The 25,147-nt window shown below is 42.5% G+C and overlaps 2 protein-coding genes across 4 annotated transcripts in view; one reads left to right on the top strand and one right to left on the bottom strand.

Moving 5' to 3' along the window:
- The window catches only part of tanc2a (tetratricopeptide repeat, ankyrin repeat and coiled-coil containing 2a), a 52,620-nt gene extending 40,499 nt beyond the window's left edge, over nucleotides 1–12,121 (top strand). For all 3 annotated transcript variants that reach the window (XM_063471170.1, XM_063471171.1, XM_063471172.1), the window contains 15 exons: nucleotides 823–1,019; nucleotides 1,111–1,219; nucleotides 1,373–1,495; nucleotides 1,577–1,714; nucleotides 1,823–1,921; nucleotides 2,349–2,540; nucleotides 2,672–2,765; nucleotides 3,737–3,870; nucleotides 3,963–4,086; nucleotides 4,591–4,766; nucleotides 4,920–5,052; nucleotides 5,304–5,395; nucleotides 5,508–5,642; nucleotides 5,760–5,860; nucleotides 6,840–12,121. In XM_063471170.1, the coding sequence (XP_063327240.1) occupies nucleotides 823–1,019; nucleotides 1,111–1,219; nucleotides 1,373–1,495; nucleotides 1,577–1,714; nucleotides 1,823–1,921; nucleotides 2,349–2,540; nucleotides 2,672–2,765; nucleotides 3,737–3,870; nucleotides 3,963–4,086; nucleotides 4,591–4,766; nucleotides 4,920–5,052; nucleotides 5,304–5,395; nucleotides 5,508–5,642; nucleotides 5,760–5,860; nucleotides 6,840–8,700 (3,708 nt within the window). In that variant the 3' untranslated portion in view covers nucleotides 8,701–12,121. The remainder of the gene's footprint in view (nucleotides 1–822; nucleotides 1,020–1,110; nucleotides 1,220–1,372; nucleotides 1,496–1,576; nucleotides 1,715–1,822; nucleotides 1,922–2,348; nucleotides 2,541–2,671; nucleotides 2,766–3,736; nucleotides 3,871–3,962; nucleotides 4,087–4,590; nucleotides 4,767–4,919; nucleotides 5,053–5,303; nucleotides 5,396–5,507; nucleotides 5,643–5,759; nucleotides 5,861–6,839) is intronic.
- Nucleotides 12,122–12,987: 866 nt separating this feature from the next.
- LOC134625238 (transmembrane ascorbate-dependent reductase CYB561) lies at nucleotides 12,988–24,054 on the bottom strand. The gene is made up of 6 exons (XM_063470438.1): nucleotides 23,913–24,054; nucleotides 21,343–21,550; nucleotides 16,367–16,465; nucleotides 16,158–16,261; nucleotides 15,916–16,073; nucleotides 12,988–14,839 (listed from the first exon to the last, which is right to left on the bottom strand). Exons 2-6 carry the CDS (start codon nucleotides 21,545–21,547, stop codon nucleotides 14,647–14,649), a joined length of 759 nt encoding a protein of 252 aa, XP_063326508.1. The 5' UTR covers nucleotides 21,548–21,550; nucleotides 23,913–24,054; the 3' UTR covers nucleotides 12,988–14,646.
- Nucleotides 24,055–25,147: the final 1,093 nt, after the last annotated feature.

Below are 25,147 nucleotides of genomic sequence, written 5' to 3' on the forward strand. Positions count from 1 at the left end.
TTCGTTTTAGCATCACAAAAACATTGCATATAATTGCTGACTTGACGCCAATCAGTTGTAGACTGATTCTGTCTTATTGCTGTTATTCTGCCATCTTGACACAGCAAAGTTGCTTTAAGGATGGCAGCTGACTGGGTGTTCACAGGCCTGGTCACCATCTTAAAACAACCAATTCAAAGGCAACAAGTTTGTAGTAATTTAGTAATTTTAGTCAGGCTGTGGTCCCCAGTGTGCACACCAGCATTTTCACATTGGCAAACTTTATGTGGTATACTGTGGACTCAGAACATGATGAGTTTACTGGAAGTAACATTTGTAACACTACTGAATTTTGTGAGCACACATACACGAGATACTTTTTTCTTCAGTGAAGATGACTGTTTAACAAATATACACACCGAATAACTCTAGTGAGCATTAGCAATACTGACAACATATTCTTCCCCCGCTGGCTCAAAATTGATTGTTGGTCCCTCCATCTCTGCTGCCCAACAAGGAAAGGGAACTGTACAATGTTCCTCTGTCATCTTTATCACCGTTATAATTAAACCATGATATTACTCACAGAGCACCTCATGCAGCCATATTTGATATTGCGAATAGATTTAAGCCCTCGAAGTAATGACTTGAAATGCATCAATTGTGTGTATAATTGTGTCACCTTGTAAGAACCGTCCTTTGTATTCAGTGACGCTATCGGAATATTTTTTATGAACAAATATCATCAAACTTCCTGACGTGCCTTTCAGCCTCAGCTGTGCTGCAGTTAGTGCTAGCATGCTAATAGTTGCTAACAGTGGATACAATACTGTCAATGCACAGCTGTTTGAGGTGGTAAATGCGGGCACCCTGACCGGAGGTTCGCTGCAATGGGCGGAGTTCTCACAGCGCCTGGAGCAGCTCTCCTCGTTCCTGTTGCGGCGCAGCGACGGCAGTCGGATGCTAAACCACACCTCCTTCAGGGAGTGGCTCATGTGGAGGGAGGAGGGCCAGGATGACAGGTTCCTCTGCGATCCCAGGTATAGTCAGCCAGAGGGCATGAGTGACAAATGGAGAGAGAAGAAAACGGGGACGGATGTTTCTCACTGAGCTGCGTGTCTCTGTTTCCAGGAGTGGCCACACTCTCCTGTCCTTCTGGCTCTGCAGACAGGCAGGAAAGCTGACCCGACAGCAGACACTGGAGCTCGGGCATCACATCCTGAAGGCGCACATCTACAAGGCGAGCTCTCACACACAAAGTTAGACACGCATTCGCAGATACCTGGGGCTGGAAACCACACCAGGAGATTTTTTTTACAGATCACAAACCAATGAGATGCCACTGTTTTATGTCTAACTGTTGGTTTCTGTCGCATTTGTTCTCCTCATCCAGGGCCTGAGTAAGAAGCTAGGGGTTTCCTCCTCAGTTCTGCAAGGGTTGTGGCTGTCATACAGCACCCAGAGCCTGAGCCCTGTCCTTGCATCACTGCGCAACCTCTACACCCCCAATATCAAGGTAACAATGCATGCTCACACACACACACGAGTGTATTTCCCACCACAGTTCTGCTGTAACTTTCCTCTTTTCCTTTTGCAGGTGAGCAGATTGCTGATTATGGCCGGGGCTGATGTGGATTACTGTAGCGATGTCCTCAACAACGCCCCCCTGCTGTGTGTCCACGCTCACCTGGGCCACACTGATGCTGTAGCACTGCTGCTTGATCACGGAGCACAGGTAAGAAAAAATAAGCTTTTTAAATATCATGTGAGTTCATGGAGACGCGTCATTGGGTGTTAACAAGAGCAGATTTACTCCAACCACAAGTCCACCTTCAATTTTTAGCTGGATGCTCGGTCACATGACGGTTTGACTGCACTGGGATTCGCTGCTGCAGCTGGTCACCTGGATATCGTCACAATGCTGAGTCAGCACAGAGCCAAGGTAGCTACCAGTTCTACTCCACATGTGCAGTTTGGTGTCAGACAGATGTTTGCAGCTAATGTAAAGAATGACAACAGCAGGATTTTCACAGGCTTCTGTGCAATACATCCCATAATTCAGTAGCTTGTAGATCCACCATTTGCTGAAAAAAGTAATAGTCTTCTGTCTCTCGCGTTGTTCCAAGGTAATTTTGCACAAAAAAGTTCCCGGGATTGAAATAAAATATCACCGTGGTATGCAAGGGGCCAACCTTATACATACAGTGAAATATGTTAAATAAGGGAAAACTGAGATTGTTCCACTTCAGTTGCTTTTTCTTTTGATTCTTGGTCTCATAATCTTTTCTGATAGTCAGTGACATCACTGCAATTTAACCTAGAAAGAGTCCCAACCCTGTTTTTGAGTGTCTGTCTCCCCTTGGATGCAGGTGGGTCATGTGGACGGCTCCGGTCGGTGTGTGCTGGTTCACGCAGCCCAGCGAGGCCACCTCGAGGTGCTGCGCTTTCTCCTAAAGAGGGCGGAGTGGAGTTGTACTACCTGCTGTGGACAGAAGGGGGCAAGCAGGAGCCAAGCGGTGCAGCAGGCTTTGATTGCTGCAGCCAGCATGGGACACACAGAGGTGATACACACACAGACACACACACACACATACACACCTTTAATGTATAACACTGTGTGGTACTGAATCATGAAAATATAATCACATAGTCGGGTTTGTGTGTGTGTGTGTGTGTGTGTGTGTGTGTGTAGATGGTGTCATACCTATTGGACCTTCCAGAGGAAGATGAAGAAGGGGAGGAGAGACCTGAGATCAACACATATGACAGTCTATGGAGAGAGACAGGTAATGACAATGTAAATACTATTGTATAACTACTTTGTCACGGCAGGCTTTGTTTTTCTGTCAACCAGAAGCCATCAGTGTGATAAATTCACATGGAACATGGTGGGAAACAATGTTTTCATAAACATGCTTTGGTTTGCTTAAAAGGTCATTTACATAACGGATGATGTAGCAGGATCATTTTCCCACCACAACCTCATAATTAATGAGAAGCAAACAGGAGACAACATGACTGATCACTATACTTTACATTAGTAGCATCTAGTGGACGAAAGTGTTCACTTCAGTAAAAACAGAAAAAATAAGTATTTGGACTCTTCTACATGTTTGGTTCCTCTGGCCAAGATTATTATATTTATATTATATAAGTGCAAAAAACCAACACAATAAAATAAGTCTTTGAAAAATATAATTAAAATGAGACAAAAAATAAATAAATAAAAATAAAAACATACAGTAAATGTGAAAAACAAGCTGATACAATAACGACTATACTGAAGCAATAAAAACTAAATGGAAACGAGCAAATACACAATAGAAAACTATACTGAAAACAAAAGGTTCTCCTAAGAAATACAGAAGTTTTATTTATGTAGTCATCTCGAGGTCCTTTATGTTGTAAGATAAAGACCCTAAAGTAGTAGAGTGAAAATCCCAACATCAGACGTCCCCTCGGTGAGAAAGCGCTTGGTGACAGTGGGAAGGAAAAACTCCCTTTTAACAGGAAGAAAACTCTGGCAGAGCCAGGATCAGACCTGGGTGATTCTGTCTCATTGCAAACTTTTCTTACCAAAGCTCAGACGTGGATTCATTTAATATCCATCGCGTCATTTCAAAATAAACGCTGGCTTCTATATTTAATGTTTGTTCTCTAACACCTACCACAGCTTTATAATGGCATATGTTCAGTTACAGAGCTGAAGTTTGTAATCATCTGGTTTCTCTTGTCTCACTCTGTGTGTTTGCGTCAGCTCTGACAGCAGCAGCAGGATGTGGCTGTCTGTCTGTCTGCAGGCTGTTGTTGGATCAGGGGGCAGCTGTGGAGCAAGGAAACAAGCAGGGTGTCACTCCACTTTTCAGCGCCGTGAGACGGGGTCACTGGCAGGTATGGTGGAACCAGAAAGCAAACGGGCACATGATCACACGATACCTGCAGCAGATAACTGCAGTCTTCCTCCTCCTGCATCCTTCGGTCAGGTGGTGGAGTTGTTTCTGAATCAGGGGGTGGAGGTGAACATGGTGGACCAGCAGGGGCGAACAGCTCTGATGACTGCAGCCTCAGAGGGACACATGAGCACTGCCCAGCTGCTGCTGGATCATGGTAGTCACACACTGCACTCTGTAGCCAGAAAAACAGCAAGAGTTGCTGCAGCAATGCAATTAAACCAGCAGTCACATTGTTTATGTCCAACTTTAGTTCGGTCAGAAAGTATTTTTTCACTTTTTCTTTGATCAGGAGATCAGATGTTAAAAAACCCTTGAAAACGAGATTGGTCCTAATCAATAATACTTTAACTACAAACGCTAATCTTAGAGGACAGCTGTGATACTGTACAGTATTCTCAGTGTGTACACTGCTGTAAAAACGTGTTTTCCTCTTTCCTGACACTGACAAAAAAGTAGAAGAAATATGAAATGAATCTGTTGTTCTCGTATTCAAACACTCCACTGTAGGAATTTATGGTTTTAACAGAAATGGCATGTGTGCTGAGACTAGTGAGGCCAGGTTTGTAGCCATTATTTATAAGGTCTTCCTAAGAGCCCCCATTCTAATCACACTGACCCCGACAATAGCTCCGACCCTAATGAATCTGTCTGTTTCCAGGAGCCTCCCTCGAACAGACCGACAGAGAAGGGCTAACGGCACTGAGCTGGGCGTGTCTAAAAGGCCAGCTCTCATTGGTCAGAGAGCTTGTGGAGAGAGGAGCAGCCACAACTCATGCAGACCGCAATGGACGCACGCCTCTGGATCTGGCTGCATTCTGCGGAGACCCAGAAGTGGTGTGTACAGCCAGAGTAACCATGATTGTGTTTGCGTTACTTTAGAACAGTTACCTGTCCTACCTGTTCTGCAGCCGCTGCAGAGGGCAATGTAATGTAGCCGGAGGAGAATTTATAAAAGTGGTGAAAAATGTCGCTTTGATCCGTGTCCAGGTGCAGTACCTTGTGGATCACGGTGCGTCAGTGGAGCATGTGGACTGCAGCGGGATGCGCCCTCTGGACCGAGCAGTCGGCTGCAGAAACACTTCTGCAGTCATCGCTCTACTGAAAAAGGGAGCCAAAATAGGTAGAAGCATGAAGCATGTTCAGTTTAACAGCAAGAATTAAACCATGGATGTTGTAGTTATGCAGTAAGCATCTTCACTGCTGCATGGCCGGAGTCCCATATAGTTCATTTCCATTAGCAATACATCATCCTACAGAATGAACCTTCATGAATTCTAAATCATCCTTCATATATCCCTAAACTAAACTTGCATGTTTGTATATGTGTGTGTGTGTGCGTGCGTGTGTGCGTGTGTGTGTGTGTGTTTGTAGGACCTGCAACCTGGGCCATGGCGACCTCTAAGCCAGATATCTTAATGGTTCTGCTCAGTAAACTGATCCAAGAAGGAGATAAACTGTACAAGGTGGCCCACATTTCCATCTTGATGAGATTTGATTTGATTTGATTGACTCGATATCGATTTGATTCGATATTCCAAAGTTCTTTCTGAAAGAGTTTCTTTTTTTTCTTTCCAGCAAGGTAAAGTGAGGGAAGCCGCTCACTCCTATCAGTCAGCTCTCCAGAAATTTCCAGGAGACGAGCTGAAGACGTTCAAACAGCTCAGGGTGTGCGTGCTGCTCAACCTGTCACGCTGCCGCCGCAAGATGAACGTGAGACTTTTTCTTACATACACACACACGCTGATAATATTTTGCTTGTTACTTTGAAACAAATCTCATCTCGAAAACTTTATTTCAGTATTGATATATCGTTAATCTTCCTTACAGGACTTTAGCCTTGCTGAGGAGTTTGCTACCAAGGCCCTGGAGCTAAAAGCCAAATCTTATGAAGCCTTTTATGCCAGAGCCCGTGCCAAACGCAGCCGCAGGTAAACAGTGTCGTGAGAAAGAGCATTGAATAAAACTAACTGATCGTCATCTTCTGAGAGTTTGGGTTCTTTGGATGTTCAGTAGTAGAACTGTGGTGATTTTATTGTTTGACATTTTTAAACTATTTGAAATTTAGACACGAGATTGCAGCGAGAACGAGTTGAGTAGTTTTAGGTTCACTACCATGTAAAGAAAGCCTGAGAGATAGAGTGACCTGAACTGTAAGAAGAAGAAGACATATGTGCTGTCAGGTAGGGTCTCATGTGTTTTAACTTGGTGGGGTGTTGTCAGTTTCCAGTTACCTCCATGCTAAGGCTCTACACAGTTTCGTAAGGCCTCAGTTACACAGGCCCAGAGACCAGCTGGCAATCCCCTGTTAACCTCCAATCACTAGGAAAGCAAAAAGGGTACTGGACCAAAAACCATCTTGTGATTGCTTTGATTGCTAGAAGATTACTGCGGTCACTCATAGTTTGCATAGAAGCCGCCAGCTTGTCTGCACTCAGTCACTAACTAACCACCATGTAGTGGTGAAGCATGAAAAAGTACCGCACAAACCAGAAACGGAGACCATTTCCCTTCAAAGTAAAAGTATACCTCTCTGTGACCACATGCAACTTCCTGCAACCACTTGCCAACCAGACACATTTTCCACTAGTGACGAGTGGTTACCGTGGGGTCACTGATTGGCACCGTTCACCAGAGAGTAAAGACCTAAAGCTTTGACCTAGCATTGCTTTACAGTCACAGTGACTGAAGGCATAGATTTCAGATGGAGGGACACATTTTTAAGCCTGTTTTTTCTTTGTGAATGTGATTGCAGCAAATTTTAGGTAACCAGACATCAAAAGATTGGAACAGAACTTCTAAACACTGACAATATGAAACCTATAATTCAGGAAACATTTTTATATACACATTCTCTGTCATCTTCTGAGGTTTGTCCTGTTTTCACTCCTTGTCACTATCACAACCCAGACAATTCCACGCTGCTTTGGAGGACCTGATTGAAGCCAGCCGTTTATGCCCATCCAACCGGGAGATTCAGCGCCTGCTGTCACGGGTCAAAGAAGAGTGTCGGCAGGCTGCACAGCAAAAGGACACTCATCCTCCATCATCTAATCACATCTATCAGCAGAACATGTCCATCAGCGAGGCCAGGTCTAGAGATTCAGGTTGTTTGCAGGTACAGGATAGAGAAGGGCTTACAGAGGAAGAGGAGGAAGAGGAGAAAGCAGAGAGCAGTTTCAGGGAAAGAGACTCCTCTCCCTGTCACCTTCAACCTGCGGTTCAAAGTCTTGACACCCGCTGCCACTCTGGGGTACCATCGCCCTCCTCCCTCTCCCCCACTCATCTGTATCATCACCTCCCCAGTCCCACCCACGCAGCCTCCCTTTCTTCACCTAGTCACTCTGCACCTCCCCCTCCTTCCACATCTTATCACGATTTCAGCCCTACTTCCTCCCTAATGCAGCATCAGCAGCGAGGCGGCACAGTGTCTGAAAGTATGCCTACATTGTCCGAAAGTGGAGGTCTACAAAACTATCCACAGTCTGACTTAGATCAGAACCAGGGAGTCCAGCATCACCCCCATCTGGCTGGTCAGAGGTTCCAGAAGCAGAACCCCGTGCAAGGCCACTGGCTCCAACCAGCCAAAGCACAGGTGGTCCGAACCAATCAGCCCAGTTCTTCTACCCACTCTAGCATGGTTTTGGGAAGTTCTGCCTATTCCCAGTTCGCCCATCTGCCCAAAGAACTAGCAGAGCTTGGGGAAGGCTTTTGCTCAAATCCTATGGATGTCAGGCCTAGCCCATTGGCTCAGCCTGGTCTGAGCTCTGGAGCTTCTTATGTACAGGATGAAGAAGAAGTTGACCTGGTTAGCCAGGCCAGAGGCACATCTGGCTATGGGAAAGCAGCAGGAGCCGAGTGGGTGGGGGTAAACCGTTTTGGCCAGTCCCGTCAGTTCAGCCGTAACCAATCCAAAGCAGCCTACTACCCTTTGGAAGTTACAGAGGCTGCAATGGGGTCTTCAGATAGGCTTCAGTCATCGCACGATTATCAGTATCAACACCAGGGTGGTCTTCGACGTCCACTCAGTGCCCACCCAACCTCCTCCTCTGGTCATTCCCCTAGGCCTCTCATCCATTCCCAGAGTGTCAGCGTCCGTTTCTCCCCCAGTAGTGGTAGTCTTGCTACTGGACAGCCAGCTAATCTTGGACCAGGCTTTAGGACATCGGCCTCTGTTCAGCACATGGATCTACCTTCAGATCTGGCCTCTGCTAGAAGCATTAGTGGTTACCATGATGATAACTTCCTGATCGCCTCTCCCCAGTCAGAAATATGCATGTCAGGAGGCGGGACTTACCCTGGAGAGGTGGGACGTTCATCTAGGAATACTCCTTTTATGGGAGTAATCGACAAGACGGCAAGGGTGCACCAGCAGTATCAGCAACAGGCTCCGTCCAGCTCAGCGTCCTGTCTCAGTCCGTCTCGCTCCTGGGCCGTGTCTTCAGTGGACACAGTTGTCACTTCGCCCAGCAAAAACCCCCCTCCACCCCAGCTCTCATCCTTTGCCTACCACAACCGCAGCAACAACAATGCCCACAATGGTCACGCCTCTTATGATAACCAGCTGGACTTCTATGAGGTGACGCCGGGAAATGTTCATCAGGGTGAGGGCTCAGTGCAGGTTGCCTGTCAGAATCTCTCCTACATGGATGTGAAGGTGGCTCGGACGCTGCCCATGATCCACAGCTGCTCGGACAGACCGACTGAGAGACGTACGGGTCCTACGTCTCCAGTTAAACCAAAAAGACCCTTTGTAGAGTCCAATGTGTAAAGACAATACAAGAACATTAATGAAAAGTGGTATAAATGAAGTCAGTGTACCGATATACTGGAAGACTGTTCTTGAAACAAAGTAATGTCAAGTTCCTACATTTAGTACTTGGAATGTTTATAAGAGCAAGACACACCAAGTTCAGACTGGGTAAAAGCATTTGTTTTCATTTGGTTGTATTTGTTAGTATGCTTCAGAGAACTCCACGTCACTTGCTAGTTTAAGTGATTGCTGTATGTCGTTTTTGGAAAGAGTGCCACTTCATCTTAGGCATACTGACTCCTTCATGGTGAAGATGCCTAACCTATAAGAACGGCATGGAACATATTCACCAATAATGAACTGGTTCTGCCATGTGGAAGTGAAACATTAACAGGTGTTCACCTCACAAAGCACAAGAATGAAGAAGACAATTATGGAATAAGACTGTATTCTTCTTCTTGCACAATTCTGGCTTGAATTACATTTTAAAACTGCAGTTTAAGTCTAAATGGTGACGTCCAGACAGGAGAGAAAAAGCACCGCAATTACCTTTGCCTGCTGCCGACGCCTTTAATAAAGATCTCATTTCAAGATTGAAGCGCTTAAATAACACAGACTTGAAAGAAATGGATATGAATCCAGGCTCGCATCATTGTACCAGTCAAACGCTTGTTAGTGACCCAGACCCAAGCCATAGTTTGAGAAACTCGAAAATACTGTCATTGAATAAACACTGACTTTAAAAAAAAAAAGGAGAAAAAATGGTATTTATCTTTTTAAGTTATGTCTGTATTAAACTGTAAAGTTTCTTTTTTGTTATTTCTTAAAACGGTATTCCTTTGGGATTTGCCTTTGTGTTTATTTTGGGGGACTGTCTGTGAGAACACGTAAACTGAAACTTTAGAGTTTTAGTTTACATGAAGCAGAAACTCTAAAGAGTTCCATGTTGGGTTAACGTTGGTCTCTTTCTGGGTTCAATTAGAACGATATAGCGCATTTGTAAAAATTGGATTTTTTGGAAGGGGCATCCATTCAGCCTTTTTCTGTGCTCTCTGAAGGCCTTTTATATTCTGTAGTCCTAATGGTCTAATTATGCAAACCATATGATTCCAAGTGATACACCAGGGCTCTTCATACTGTATTATGTTGGAAACATTTTGCTTGTATGTGCCTCGGTTGTCAGTATTGTCAGTCACTCTCACTCTGACCGTTAACTAGGCTTGACATGTAATTTCTGGATATTTGTCCTCAACAATGTGCATTTGAACTCTTTGGATGGTGTTGTATGTTTTTCTTGCCTTTCCAAAGATAACTGTGTAAAATTCCAATGAAACAATCTATTTATCTGTGCTGAAACCAGCTTAATTTATGACCATGCCAAGCTATCTATCTTACCACCAACAGCAGCCACAGAGCCTTACCTATGAGGCCCAAAAATGTACCATTATTCAACTACATTCATTTACGGTGTTCAGGTTTGTTTGTTTTTCAAAAACTAAAGTTCAATTCACTCTTTCCATCTTATCATCCACTGTGTATTTCACAGTCAGATCAGAATCTTAGCCTCACAAACATTAGCATACATAGCCGTGTGTTTACTTAATCTTCAGATGGTTCCTCCAACTTTGGTGTTTCTCTGCTTGTTATAAACGCCTGCGCTCAGAAAAAGTTTAAAATCTTCAAAAATTAAGTAAAGTTCAAACAAAATGTGAAGAAACAACTTCTCCAAAACATGTACATTGTACTGTGTTGGAGCAACACCATCTTAAGTTGTACTAGAGCCAGGCAGGACTTTTCATGTGAAATCGGTTTGTACCATGAGCTGGTGCAGTGAATCAGTATAACCTTTATTTAATAATGTTCTTATTTCTAGTGCTGTTCTGGGAAAAGGCAAATTCTCTTGAGGCAACAAGGGCAGAAATAAAAAGAGACAAGAAAAGTTTTTTAAAAGTGGTGAAAGTTTTTGTTAGAATTTGCAAAGTATAATTAAAAAAAGGAAGTTTAGGTCAGAACATAGACCTAAATTTGGATGTTAAATAGGGAAAAAAACTGTCGTAATCAAAGATGATAATTAAATTGTTTGTCTGGAACTAATGATTTTAACTCATTAATCAAAAGTTTCTTATATACCAAACATTTATAGTTGTCGACAGTGTTTCTGCTTATGTGATATCAAAGACTAGGAACAGTAACTGTGACATAAAAAAAAGTTTTCCTCATTGCGCCACGTTACTGGGTTTTAAAAATCGTTACTTTGAATGGAAAATGCGTTTTTCTTATCGTACCTTAGATGCTAGTGGCTAACAAGCATCTGCTGCAATACAAAAATTACGCTGTTTCTTTTTTGCGTTTCCCAAAGCGATCACCATCTACTTGGGATTTTGAATGTTACCAATTTTTAGCACACTATCAAGCACATATTTATTTATGTCTTTACAAGGTTTTCCTTTCAAACCAGTAGTTTGCCTAGCTTGCTAAAACAGATAAAACAGACAACATATTTATGGCAAAAGACACGGTTTGCTGCTCAAAATGCTTTTGTCTATGTCAGCAAGGAATAAAGGTACATGATTTAACTTTTTCATCTTAACCTTGTTAACGACAAGGGGAGGTGGCTAGCTGAATATTTAAAAGGGACAAATTTTACTTTAATCATATATTAAGATCAGGCTTCTTTAAAAATGTCTTTTATGAACATGAATGCCAATTTTTGTACATTTGTAGTGCTTTTTTTCCCCAAACTTCTCAGTTTCAGTTGCTGTTGCTGATGAAACACGTGACCTCTGACACAGCACACAGTACAGTCTCTGACCACTGCCATCATCTCGTACTGCTCAGGGGACTGCAGCTGTGAGATGATATTAGCAATTTGATGTTCAAAGTAACTGAAAGTGAAAACGTGAAAAATCTGTTAGCAAAACTGTGCATTGTGCATCACATGTAGGATGTTTACCTTCTGTCTGCATTGGTGCCTGACTGTGAAATATCCCGTCAGAACAGAGCCAAGTCAGTGTGTACTTTGGACTCTTGTGTAAGATGAGCTTACATTTAAAACCAAGGATGGTGACAAGAAGAGCTTCATTATCAAACATTTCAAGCAACATGAATGTGTTTTTTGGCTCACGTGGAATCACTGAGTTAGAAAGAGGAATAAAGCTGAAAAAAAGACTGAACTGTAAGTCTGTCTCTCATTGTGTGACCCAACAAGGAAAGGCTTTTTGGGTATAATCTTGCATTAGAACAAGAACATTACCTTCTTGTTATGTGGCAACACTGGTTAAAGGCCCTAAAGGTTTTACAATGAAGAAAAAATGTGTTCGCGTATGTGTTTGCAGGCAGCATTACATGCTGTATGCATTGTTATTAGCACAAGTATTCATTCATATGCTCACGTGGATAAATGCTTTTGTTTTAATTATGGTGGAAAGATTGTGTTGATCTTATATACCAGGGGTGCCCAATCCCAGTCCTCGAGAGCTACTGTCCTGCAGCTTTTAGATGCATCCCTACTCCAACACAGCTGAATCAAATGGTTTGATTGCCTCTTCAGCATGCCATCAAGTTTGGCAAATGCCTGATAACAAGCCATTCATTTGATTCAGGTGTGTCGGAACAAGGATCCATCTAAAAGCTGCAGGACGGTAGCTCTCGAGGACTGGGATTGGGCACCCCTGTTATATACAGTGCTCTTACAATAACTGATTGTTTTTTGGCCACTTGGGGGCAGCAGAAGCAAGCTAAATAGAATATTGATTTTAACATAAAGCACCAGTCAGTGGGCTTTCGGGCCTTTTACGATTGCTTTGTAAGAATGAGCCAGACTGCTCCTTCGGCCATCCTAAACTTTTTGCTGTGGAAAACTTTAGGAGTGGCAAGCGCAGCTCTCAGGGTAAACTACAGATCTTTTATCTGTTTAACCTTTCATGAAATAAAGAGGGAACAGACCTGAACTGGCCATCAAACTGGTTTTCAGTTCCATGTCCAATTACATTTGAGCGTTAGAAAATGTAAACCCTGAACAGTTAACGCGATACCCACTTAGATTCTTACTGTTAAACCCACTGAATAAAAGCTGAATGTCTGCACTTCAATGACATCTTGCCTGTGTGGTTTAAAAACCACTATGTTGGTGTACAAAGGCAAAACTACAAAACTCGTGGAGCTTAATGCACATAAAGGTGACGTGAACAGCTTGTTACGTACAATAAAAAAATGTTTGTTTTAGAATGTTCATTTTAAAACAATCTACCATTCAAATATGTTTTCTTGCTGCTTTCACATCCAATGTTAAAAATCAGGGGAAAATAATTTCAAACACTTTTTATTTCGCGTTGTCCTGATAAGATCGGTACTTCCTGTGAACAACGACACTGTCACAACTTACAGAAAAATGAACAACCTCCACCAAGCTCTCTCTGAGGCACAAAGACTGAAGTCCGAGCCGAAGGCGAGCAAAACAAAACAAAAAGTAGATTTAAAAAATACATGTAGGTATTTGAATACACACAACAGGTTATTGAAGCATTTAAACAGGAACAGTTACTGACGGATAGGATTCTGTCAGAAAACAGCACTTTATGGTACTGCAGGTCACGAAGACGGAGCAACAGCAGAGGAAATTTTATCATACAACCAATTTACACCACCTTTAATGTCACATATTGACCCCAAAATGAACGTGGACCTGTGGCTCTTTAGTTACACAGAGAGGAACATGAGGGGAACTCAACCAATGTTCACCACAGAGAGACAGAAAAGCATGAAAAGCAGCACAGAGAGTAGACAGCGGCTGCGGAGAACAGTTTTTGAACACGTGGCTCTCCAGCAGAGAACAGAGTCTATTCTACAGACTACCAGCGCACCACGATGCTGCACCCTGCTCACAGAAAGGCTACGTTTGCAGGATTTGTACAATTGTTCCGAGGGTAGTGTAGCTTCTTTTTGAGCGTCAAAGCAGAAATTTGTTTCTTTTGTGTGAAATTTGTGTTTGTGGTTTCTTTTTTTAGTCCAATTTAATTCCACTGATAAGGTGCCAGATTTACTAAAAAGGATAGCATCAGCGCAATCACCAAATAACACCCATGGCAGCCATCTTCTGTGACTGGTAAGAGGACAGAAAAGGTGATGGTGGTTGTGGTGGTGGCATCTTATTGATGAGGATAAAAAAAAGACAGGAGAAATACTTGATATTGAAACGGACAGATTTTGAATTCCAGCTTTCCAAATATTACGTGAACCACCCATCCACACATCATGACTTTAGTTATTTCTCACAGGAAACCAAAAAATAGAAACAAATAACACTTTTGTGGAAGGTACAACTTGAATCTTCTCACACCGCTGTCTGTCTGAGGGTTAAGACCTGGTTTTAGGGTTATGTTAGGTGTGAGATTTACTGTAGTTAATATGGTTAAAATTGGGGGTGAGACGCTGGGAGTGCATTAATGTCAATAACTGTCCTCACAAAGCCGACACACAGCAGAGCAGAGCTGTGGAGGAAAGGATGGAGAGGAGAACACTGCACCTACTCGGGTCGGCTGATGCTACATCTTTAATATAGATAAGACACAATGATAAAACACAAGTGAAGGAATCCAAGACACATTTAAGCAAAACGAGAATCACAACCTAACCATGAACACTGCACAACAGGAAACAATAAAATATAAACTGCACCCTTCAACTACACAAACATGACGCTCCATATGACAATGTGTAGTGAAACAGTACATCTTTAACTATGTGTGTATAAATGTTTTTCATGACAAAGCTGACAGAGCTGGTTGGTATAATAACATGAGAAAGACAGTTATTACAGATTTCTGTTCTTACTTCATTGAACCTAAAGCTGAACTCATTTTCTGACAGGTATGCAGGTACTAACAGAGACTGGTAGCACAGGTAGTCTGTTGGCAGGACTCTGTAGATGTAGATCACAGAGAGGCAACAGGCTTCAGAGTGAGTTTAAGGCGTGGTTGGTGATCCCCCGTCAGTCAGTGTCTTGAAATGGACGGACAGAGCTTCTTCCTCTGGGTTTGGTGGGCGTCTGTACTCCTCCCTCGTCATCAGGTGTCCCAGCACCAATCCAAAGCACACCAACAGGATCCCCAAGACGTTGGCCAGCACTCCCTCTGGGGTGAACTTAGAGTAGGTCGGCCTGGCCCCAAGGAAGCAAGGAGACATCATAAGTGGGTAAGGGCATAGTAAAATTTAAGGTTAGTTGAGATAAATCAGGGCCAGATGGTGGTTATTGAGGATTTGCAGACATGTGACCACTAACCATGTGATGTTAACTTGTCTGATATTCTGGACATGTGACATTGTGGGATCAATTAATGTAGGTCACTCAGTGACCATCTCTCAACCAGCAGTTGTGAGGGAAAATTTAGTACTCCCCGACTTTACTGCGAGTGGTTGGTGGAGTTTGCTGGGAAATGATTGCTTAAGGATCACACAGACCTACAGACTGGTCAGTGATCAACCTGGCAACCACATGTCACTAGGGAAAAACATATTCCGGTTGGCAATGACCTTCTTCCGATTGCTTTGGTCACTATCATATTGCTGTGTTTGTAGTTTGAATGGAAATGACAGACTTGCATTTTTGAAAGTTTTGCTACCTCTTAGCATGTCGTTAGCAAGTATTTACAGACCACGATTTTAAAAAATTGCTCACAACCTCAGCAGCCTGCTAGGAGGTCTTTGGTGCAGCGCCTTCTTTGCAGCCAATTTCATGCAGCCAACAACCTCCAGGAACCACTACACATTTTCCTTAGCAACCGGTGATTGTACCATGTCCACCATGGCAGGCAACAAGAGCAGTGTGCGGATGTACTGGATTAGAGTGGTGGATTTCTTTTTATCAGAGCCATCTGACTTCTGAGATCCAAGTTGTAATCAGCAATGACCCTAACTAAAAAGGCCTTTACGCACCGGACTCGTAATATCTGATATGAAGCCATTAAAACCGGCCATGTTATATTCCCTGGACAAATGTACAGCATTTATATTTTCAGATCAAACCACTGCTCGAAACTTGCACTGGTGCTGAACATACAATAATCTGGAAATAGTCAAATAAATTTAGTTACTTAAGCAAGAAATGATTTCAAAAAGAAATGACAAAAACACAACGACCTTCACCAAGCCACTCGTGTGATGTCATACTGTCTGTGGTTTATGCCTAAAGAACATCACTAATGAAATGAAGAGGATACTCGAGTACAGACATACATGATGTTGAAGAGGAGCGTCTCCGTGATGCCCAGCAGGCTGGTCCCTATGGACATTACCAGCAGAGCCAGGCCACAGAACACGTGGACAGGCAAGTATGAGGCTCGTAACCATGCCGACGCAACAGGAAACAGGAAGAACAACAAACCCATCAGCCACTGGGAAAAATGGAGGGATAAAAAGTTTAGTGCTGTAATCTGTTACATTTTCATTTGCTGCATAAATTCAGTCTGTGTGTGTACCTGTAAGCAGAACAGGATTAGGGTAGTCATGCCGCACCAGCTGTGTAGAGAGTACATGTCAGGAATCTTGGCTGCCCTGTGGTAGTCAAACACAGCCACAAAACCTGCACGCACGCATAGAGCAACATGTCAGACGGACACACACATGGTTATTTTAAAAAAAACAAACATCTGCAGCAGTCAGACGCCGGCTAATGTATCTCCCTTACCTACAATACTCATGATGAGAGCGAGCAGGTGAATAATGCCGTGAAGCAGCTTTACGTTCTTCTTCGGCTCATTGTGAAACACTCTGTAGACCAGGATGGCTGGAGAGGCAGACAGACAGAGACATGGAGACAAATGGAAGACTATAGAATCAATTAAGACGAGGGAGACTGTGCATTTAACACTGATCAAACATTACACACATGTTAATTTCTGTTTGTTCTTTTTTAGACTTTTGTTTTTTTCTGCTTTCAAGAATGAAACTGAAGACATCCAATGCAGTCTGAAACAGCAAAACATGATTCATACTCATATTTCATAACCCCCAGCGTAGCCACTGTTTGGCTCAATGAGGGCTTTGTATTAGGACTGCACTGAAACTCTACGCTGACACATTTATTTCATTTCATTTATTTATTTGTTTCACACATGGTTCAACAGTATTTGAACCATGACCACTGGGCAACATATAGGAAGGGTAGTGATTTTGGAATATTGAAATCATTATTAAATACAGAGAAACATCTTCTTAACTTAACTCATCTATACTTATTGTCCATCATTTTTAAAGGTGCCTGGTAGAATGTGACACGTTACTAATGGATGAAGATGTCTGCAATCAGTCTTTAACACGGTGCACGCCTGTAAGCTGTTTCCATTGACCACTGGGCAACAAAATTAGAAGACCATGTAAAATATGGAAGGAATCACAAGTAAAAGAAACAATTGTTATTTTGAGGTCTATCTTTACTTTGCTGGAAACATAATCGGTATTTTATTCAGAATTCAAGGCAACACTTAAACAGTATGATTGTGTGTCACTTCCTGCAGTGACACACCATTATTGGAGCTAACATTTGATTTTCTATAAAATAAAGCAATTACAGATTCCTTCCTTCATTCCTTCTATCCAGTATAAGGTCACAGTGGGGCTGGAGCTTATCTCAATGGTTATGGCTCCAGAGGCAGAGTACACCCAAAACAAACTGCCAGTCTGTTCCAGGGTACCACATACAGACAGACAATCTGTCAAGCTCACATCCACACACTAATTTAGAATGAACAATCACATGACCCCCTATAAGCAAGCATTTGGCAACAGTGGGAAGGAAAAACTCCTTTTTAACAGGAAGAAACCTCCAGCAGAACCAGAGTCAGGACGGTCCAGCTGGAAGTGAGGGGACACTGTGCTAAAAGGTCAGCATTAATACTGTGCAGCAACTGAGCCTCTAGCTCTACCACACACACTCTCTAATTGTTCTCAGCATAAATCCTTCATTCACCCACCTGAGCCAACAGCTTTGTTTAATTTCCACTTCACAGCGTCACAGAAATTTAAGCCACCTCACGGAGGTGCAAGATACTCAAAAGAACCCAATATTAAAGGCGAAGAAGGGGTGCATGAGCTGAAGTGTAACAGCATTAGTGTGGACATGTGTTTGTTTCTGTGTGAGGAACACCCCCAGGAGGTTTCCATTTCACATTAAGATCCTTCCTCAATCTCATTCTAATGTCCAGTTAACCTTTGTTTTTATTGCTCTAATGCAATCTAGCACTGAACCAGTTGAGCTAATGTGGTTACTCTCATTAGAACGGTACCCAGGGCTGCGGACACAAAGCAAAATCTGCTACAGCATGAGCAGGTGGCAGCAATACGTCAAAAACAGTGACAGTGTGTCCAAAACGAATCAAGTTGAGCTAGATGACTGACTGCACCATCAAAAAGGAAAATCTGCATTAAAAAGAAACTGAACACGGGAATTGGAAAGAATGGCCTAACCGAGCTGCTATATAGTGTCATTTAGAAACAATGAATGAATGAATACATTTAGACGTATTAATCGCTTGTGTGACACAGTAATTGCTGGTGGGCAGTCTCTCCACATCGTGTTCACATACCAAGCGTCTGGATCAAATGAACATGTGACATCTGAAGTTTAAGTCAGATTTGACAAAATTCCTACAATTTTTACGCTGTTTAAGTCTTTTGCTCACCTCACAAAACATTTGTGTGTGACAGAGCAACTTCACCTCAGCTGTCATTTGCACTTCCTTTAATCTGGCTGTGTGGGTGTGTATGTCGTGTTGGCGTGTCATCCAAATGTCGTAATGTGTGGTGTGAAGTGTGTTCTGCATTTTTCACTGGTGTAACGTTATATTGTGGTGATCTGAGTTCAGTCTTGAATGATGTTTATCGTGCTGTTGCAGATGATAAAGTGACTAAGACTAAAGCTACATGAAGACTACATACAAAAACATGCAGTGCTGTGCAGATATCTTAAGCCACTCTTCATTTTCTTATATTTTCCTTTTTCAGCAGTCAGACTTTCATCTATGTTTTTCTTAAGTGTTCTTGAGCAGAAACTCTTCCAGCTTTCTGAAGGTCTTCAAAGTTTTTCCTTGGACATTGACTGCATTTTCACCCATTTTCAGTCCAGTCCTTGTACCTGACCATTTGAAGAGTAATGTTTTTTTGTTTTTTGAGCCAATTAACACTGGCCTAAAAAAAAAAAAATCAACAATACAATGTGACAGATATAAAATAATATTCCTGCACCAACAAGGTGATTTCCCGAGTTACTAGCAGTAACCCAAGTTTCTGGCAATCCGTCCAAGGATTTCTTTTTGACACCCAATGGTCGTCAGGATGGTGTCGACTAGCCTGTAGAGGTCAGTGTGTCCCATCATGGGCATGCCTCCCCAGACCATCACTGACCCACCACCAGAGATGTCAGTCTGAACAATGCTAAAGGCCGCATCCCATTCTCCAGAGCTTCTCCAGACCCTGTCACGTGTGTCACTCAAGGTGAACATGCTCTCAATGGTGGACCGGCCAGTTCTGGTATTTGATGGCATATACCAATAGGGCTCTACGGTACCAGACAATTCTACCCTCATGAAGTCTGTTTATGATTTTTTGGGGTCAGAAACATTCACACCAGTGGTCTGCTGGAGTTCATTTTGTCGCTCTGGTAGTGCACACCCTGTTCCTCCTTGCACAAAGGAACAGATACTAGTCCCAGTGATGGATTAAGAGCCTTCTACCACCCTGTCCAGCTCTCCTACAGTAAATGCCTGTCCCCCAGAACCTCCTTGTGGCAGTGTTGGGCAGCTGATGATATACTCTGATTAAAAAGTGTTGCTTTAATTTTTTTGTAGAGCCTCATCCTTTTGTTTTCATCTAGTTATAACTAGCTATATTTGAGCATAAAGGATGACAAAAGGCAGAGTAAATACATGAAAAAGCTGAGTCAAAAATATTATTTCACTTTCATCTAACAAACTAACTTCCTTCTTAATGTCAGGTATCAAATTAACTTGTAATCTGGTAATTAACATGAAGGTCAATTGCAACTAACCTGAACTCTAACACAAGAATATTTGATTTTGTTTATACAATTTTGACAATCAGGGTGCAAATAACATAATAATTCCAACTGACACATTTGAAAACTGGTGGAGTGCAGTTAGCAGCGGTTAGCTCAATATATCCAGCACGGGGAGGCTGAGCTGTCTAAACAGGCTACAGCATGAACAAACAAGAAGACCCAGTTCTGAGAAATGCCATAATTGGACAAGAGAATTTAAAGACCAATAGAGTGGAGGCCCTCTGCTGTCAATGAAAAATATGCTGTTGTTTGCTGACTGGTGCTTTTTTTGTGCCACTTTTCCCTACAGAGTCATCCTGTCAAACCTTTACTGGATGCGTGACAAAAACACACACGCAAGCTGTTTACATTCATTCAGTGATGCAAACCATTCCCCCTTTCCTCTGTTTGTCTCAGTCTTGCTGGGTCAGGTTAGGGAGGATTGATGGGTGTCTGGCCAGTGTTAGCTTAATGCAACAAGCCAGCAAAACAGTGGCTTGAGGCTACGATGCACTGGTGCACACTCATAAGCTCAGACACACACCAACAGTCCTACTAATTTAGAGCAGCCATTTTCTGTTGAGCATTTTGCAAGGAAAAAAAAGAGAGAGGAACAATCACTGACTGCAAGTTTTTCAAATTATTCTAACATTTTCAGCTGAGCTCTGGCTAACTGGTCAGCTGGATATCACTTTGATATTTCAGCAAGAACTCTCTGCTCTGCTTCTATAAGGCATTTATGGTGGCCAGTTGACCAGCTCAATGGAAACAAGTCCACGATTGGGAGCAGGGCTGGCTTGTGTTTTAGCCACATGCTCAATAAACAAATATCAGTATCAGTTATGAGATGTTACATTTTAAATTAAGTTGCCTATTTCTACCCCAGGTGGTGCACGTTAAGAGTTTAACTTGAATAACATTGAAACATTTACCAAAATGCTCAACTTTTTTTAAATTGAATATGATGGCTTTCTTTGATTTCATGTTGATTCTGGATTTTTTTGTGTGTGTGTGTATTAGCACTTGTTTGCATTAATAACCTCCTGTCTCTATCTTTATTCTTCATACAATGTGTTCTGTTCAATAAATCTTTTATAGATGATACAGATGATATTTCATGAGTTCCCTGGGATTATTGCTTAACACTAACATTAGGGATCTAAAATGTTTGACAGTAGCATGGTCGGTATGTCTGCTGAAAAAAAAACAAATACATAATAAACAAACAATTTATATCAATTTTATTTTATTTATGCAGAGTAAATTTGCAAAAGCAGTTGCCTCAGGTACTTTATCTTGTAAGGTAGAAACCCTACAACAATACAGAGAAATCCCCAACAATCAGCCGACCCCTTTTGAACAAGCACTTGGCCACAGTGGGAAAGAAAAACTCCCTTTTAACAGGAAGAAACTTCCAGCAGAGCCAGGCTCAGGGAGGGGCAGCGATCTAGCCTGACCTGATGGGGAGTGATGGGTGAGGAAAGTAAAGCCTTTTTTTAACAATAAGAAAAAGTATAATACAATCACAGAGATATGCATCACTCAGTTTGAGCCACATCCTGATTAGGCTGTGGTTCTACCTGTACAGTCATTGATCAGTGTGGACTCACCATCTCCATGCAGAAAGACCAGGCCCAGCACCATACACAGAGGGTGGACGTTAAACTCCTGCTTTGAGCCATTCCAGGCAAAACCTCCACGGAAGTGACCCATCCACACACCGGTTAGCACCACTGATGCCAAACCCAGCACCTGGGACACTCCCACCAGCCCCGCAAACGCAGCGCGACTACGACGGGGGGCAGAGTCCTCCATGATCTGAGAGCCAGGAACAGAGCAGTTAGAACCGATGCCTTAGGCTATACCATTTGCTGAATAAAATCAAAGTGAATTCAATTAGAAAGATGGGTTAGACAAAGATAAACACAGAGCATCAACAAAGTACCTCATAAACATTATTTTTCATCATGTCACATTATAAAGAGTTTGACTTATTTGAGCTTTTGAGAGGAAAGGAAGCTAAAATAACTCATAGTTGTTTCAGGAAATTTTGCAGTACGAGAAAATCTGTACCCATGAAACATAATATCAGCCAACATCACTCCTGCATTTGTATTCCATCTTTGGGGTCTGTCTTTCACCAGCCAGTGTCAAAGACTGGGCAGTGAAAAGACTCACCAAGGGGCCATCTAACATGCTAAAAGGATTTAGCTGAACAGTCTTCCATCTATAAAAAGATATATAAATATCTAAAAACAGATATACTGAATGCCCTCTGTGATTGTTTCAGGATTCAGGCCTGCTAGAACATAAAATCAGGCTCTAAACCCTTCATACACTGGTAACAAAAAGCACTAAGCATACATTAGGCCATCATGACATGTCTGTTATCGTGTGCTAATATCATGCAACGACACTCTTCTTATTCCTTACAATAAGGAATGAGAAGAGTTATGGGTTAGTTTGTTTCAGTTTCTTGGGTATGTTTTTCATAAGATGCCGTATTAGTGTATAAAATAAGCATAGAGCATGTCTATTATATTAACATGCAAGTACCACATGCACACTGATCAGGCATAACATTAGGTCTGATCATGCCTATAATTGTGTTGGTCCCATTTTGCTGCCAAAGCAGCCCTGACCCATTAAAGCATGGACTCCACTCGACCTCTGAAGGTGTAGTGCACCAAGAAGTTAGCAACAGATCTTTTACACTTGTAAGTTGCAAGGTGGGGCTTCCAGAGACTGGAATTGTTTGTCCAGCGCTTCCCACAGATATTCACTTTGTGGAAGGGCATATTTTCCTACTGAGAGAAGCTACAGCCATCAAGGAATACCGTTACCATGAAAGGGTGTGCATGGTCAACGCAATGCAACAATGAACCTCCATTTGGCAGCAATAACAAGGTTAAAAAAAGGTTTACTGCTGCTAAAGGAGACCATTCTTGCTCTCTGAACTTCCAGTTTCTTAATGGATGTCCACCAAGGGAAGGAAATCACCTGCTGTGCACTGCTTTGTCACTGATGGTCGGTTGTTTATGGCCATTCCAGGCTCTGGTTGCCTGAATTAATGAATTTGCTATCCTGACATATATCTGTTATCGTTTGCTCTCATGTTAGTTGCATTAGTCAAAATAGCTGTTGGTCCCAAGTTTAATTATTCTCAACTCTGAGGTAAGCGATTGAAGGAACAGCCAATGGGAACGCAGAACACTGTTGATTGACATAGGACAGCGAATAGGCAACAGGTGTTCTTCTTCTGTTTCACAGGAAGTAGTTTCAGATGTTTGCCTGGAAGTTTAGAAAACTTCTGGTGCCAGCACTTATTTCACCCATAGTCACTTGAACGTCATTGACTTTCTATGGTCTCTGGTCACCTTGTGGTTGTGAGTTGCTCTTAACCTCTCACTGAAATTCTGCTAAACATCAGCTGGACAAGCCTAAATCCTGATGCCACTGCCACCGTGCTTCTTCTTTGGGTTGATGTTTTCATGCTGTTAGGCATTCCCTAATGTCCGTCTAAGAAATGCATTAAAAAGTATAAAATAGCATAAAATGGAATAACCTATTTGTAATGGCTCCTTCATGTACTTACACGTCTTTGGCTCTGAACTGCGCTAAACTACTGACGCATACAAGGAGCAAAAAGTCTGTTTCATTACACAATAGGATCTTAAAGTCCCCGATGTCACTGTTACAGAACATAATCACCATGGCACGAACACAGCCAGCACCACACTGGTTTGAAGCGGAGGATTTAAAAAATAAAAACACCCAGGAGCCCGTGTCTGCTGTGTTTTATCATGTTTCATATCAACCCAAAAGTCACAAGGTATCAGTGCCGCTCCGAATTCATAACAGGAAGTGTGTCACAGCTGTTACATGAGGACTGGAGCACAGAACAGCCGAATCCAACGGATTTCCACGACTGCAGCTCAAACTCCATTATCAGCTCCTCTTTGTTAGAATTCACCTTCCACGCACACGGCGCGCGCGCACACACACGGGAAGAATGACAGCAAGTCAAACAGTCGTGTTCACGCTCCCACGGTGCGCTGTCACCTGTTACCTGTGGGATCAACGGGACTCTCCAGCCTGTTTTAGCTGTGTCTGAGTGATGTTCACAGTGACTGTGGAAAGGCACAGAGCATAAGGTTGACAGGAAGCGTGGAGTACTTACTGCGCTGCAGGGTCTGCTCGGCTGTAGCGAGGAAGTCCTGCAGAGTGGATTTTACAGATCCGCCTTCCTCCTCCTCCCTGCCTGCCACCGGGCTGAAGTACGCCTGTGTGTGGGTGTGGGTGTTTGTTTTGGGTGGCCTTATTAGAAAAAAAAAAGCCCACGTGACTTTAGGACGGCGATAAGAAGTGGAAAGCAATAAATGTTTATATATGTATGTGATCGTATTAATAATATTATTATTATGAGGATGATGATATGGGGATCAAACTCTGATGTACACACTCAGCTCACACAGAGGATTCCAAGAAAAATGAATCATGAAAATGAGATTTTAAGTGATAAAACGTCACGACAACGTCAAAGGACGGGTGGGAGGGGGTTGTCTGCGTGGACTTATGACTAACAGCTTCGATGTAAAGGTTTGTTGCCTTGACAACGCTGGAGTGGGAAAGATGGAGGTGGGTGCGTGAGCGAGAAGAAGAGGAGGAGGAAGATGGGAGCGCTCGTCTTTGAATGAGAGCAACTCGTTAGTGGAGACGCAGACAGTCATAGCCACTAGCGCTTTTAAAGGCACTACCCACTCGTGTGGATTCTCAGTTTGCGTTACCTTCCAGAAAGCAAGTTTCACTCAGAGTAATGAAGACAATGGACGCAGGGGCGGGGGGTGTTGATGTGGCACAGTAATCGGCAGGAGTGAAAAATTCACCAGTGTATCGCTGTAAATGTATAACTATGTGCTGTCAAATAACACTATCGATGAAATATGTTGGTTTAATAGATGGAAGCAGCACATGAATGATTTTTGAACCATTGCTTACCATTCTTTAACTCTCTAACTTGTTTACTTTGAAAAATGTGAGCAAGACATGTGAGACACTATCGTTTCCTACAGCCACTCAGTAAAATGAAATATATTTACTGTTGCAACCACACTACATTTTATTATTAGCTCTAGCCCTATTAAGTCACCATTAAACCTTCTTTTTTATGTTTACAGAATTCTGGTGGGTCTGTGCACATTAAAATCATTATAATTCATTGAATTATCAGATGCTTTTGTTTGTTTAAAAAAAAATTCTGATAGAATTTCACAATTTCTTAAAAAAAATCATGGATACAGATCTACGTTCTGCGCATCATTTCCTGCATTCTCTTAAACCTTTAAGCATCAATATGTGCATGATAGCAGAAATATATTTATTCCAGTAAAGGAAAGCACACACACACAAGAAAAG

This window comes from Pelmatolapia mariae, linkage group LG4, assembly GCF_036321145.2.
Source record: "Pelmatolapia mariae isolate MD_Pm_ZW linkage group LG4, Pm_UMD_F_2, whole genome shotgun sequence".
Taxonomy (NCBI): Eukaryota; Metazoa; Chordata; class Actinopteri; order Cichliformes; family Cichlidae; genus Pelmatolapia; species Pelmatolapia mariae.

Excerpts from the sequence above, each read along its gene's own strand:
- LOC134625238 (XM_063470438.1), bottom strand. The coding sequence starts at position 21,547 with ATGGAGGACTCTGCCCCCCGTCGTAGTCGCGCTGCGTTTGCGGGGCTG. Across the intron at positions 16,262-16,366 it reads TCTCATCATGAGTATTGTAG|GTTTTGTGGCTGTGTTTGAC; the intron begins GTAAGGGAGATA and ends GCGTGCGTGCAG. Across the intron at positions 16,074-16,157 it reads TAATCCTGTTCTGCTTACAG|TGGCTGATGGGTTTGTTGTT; the intron begins GTACACACACAG and ends CATTTTTCCCAG.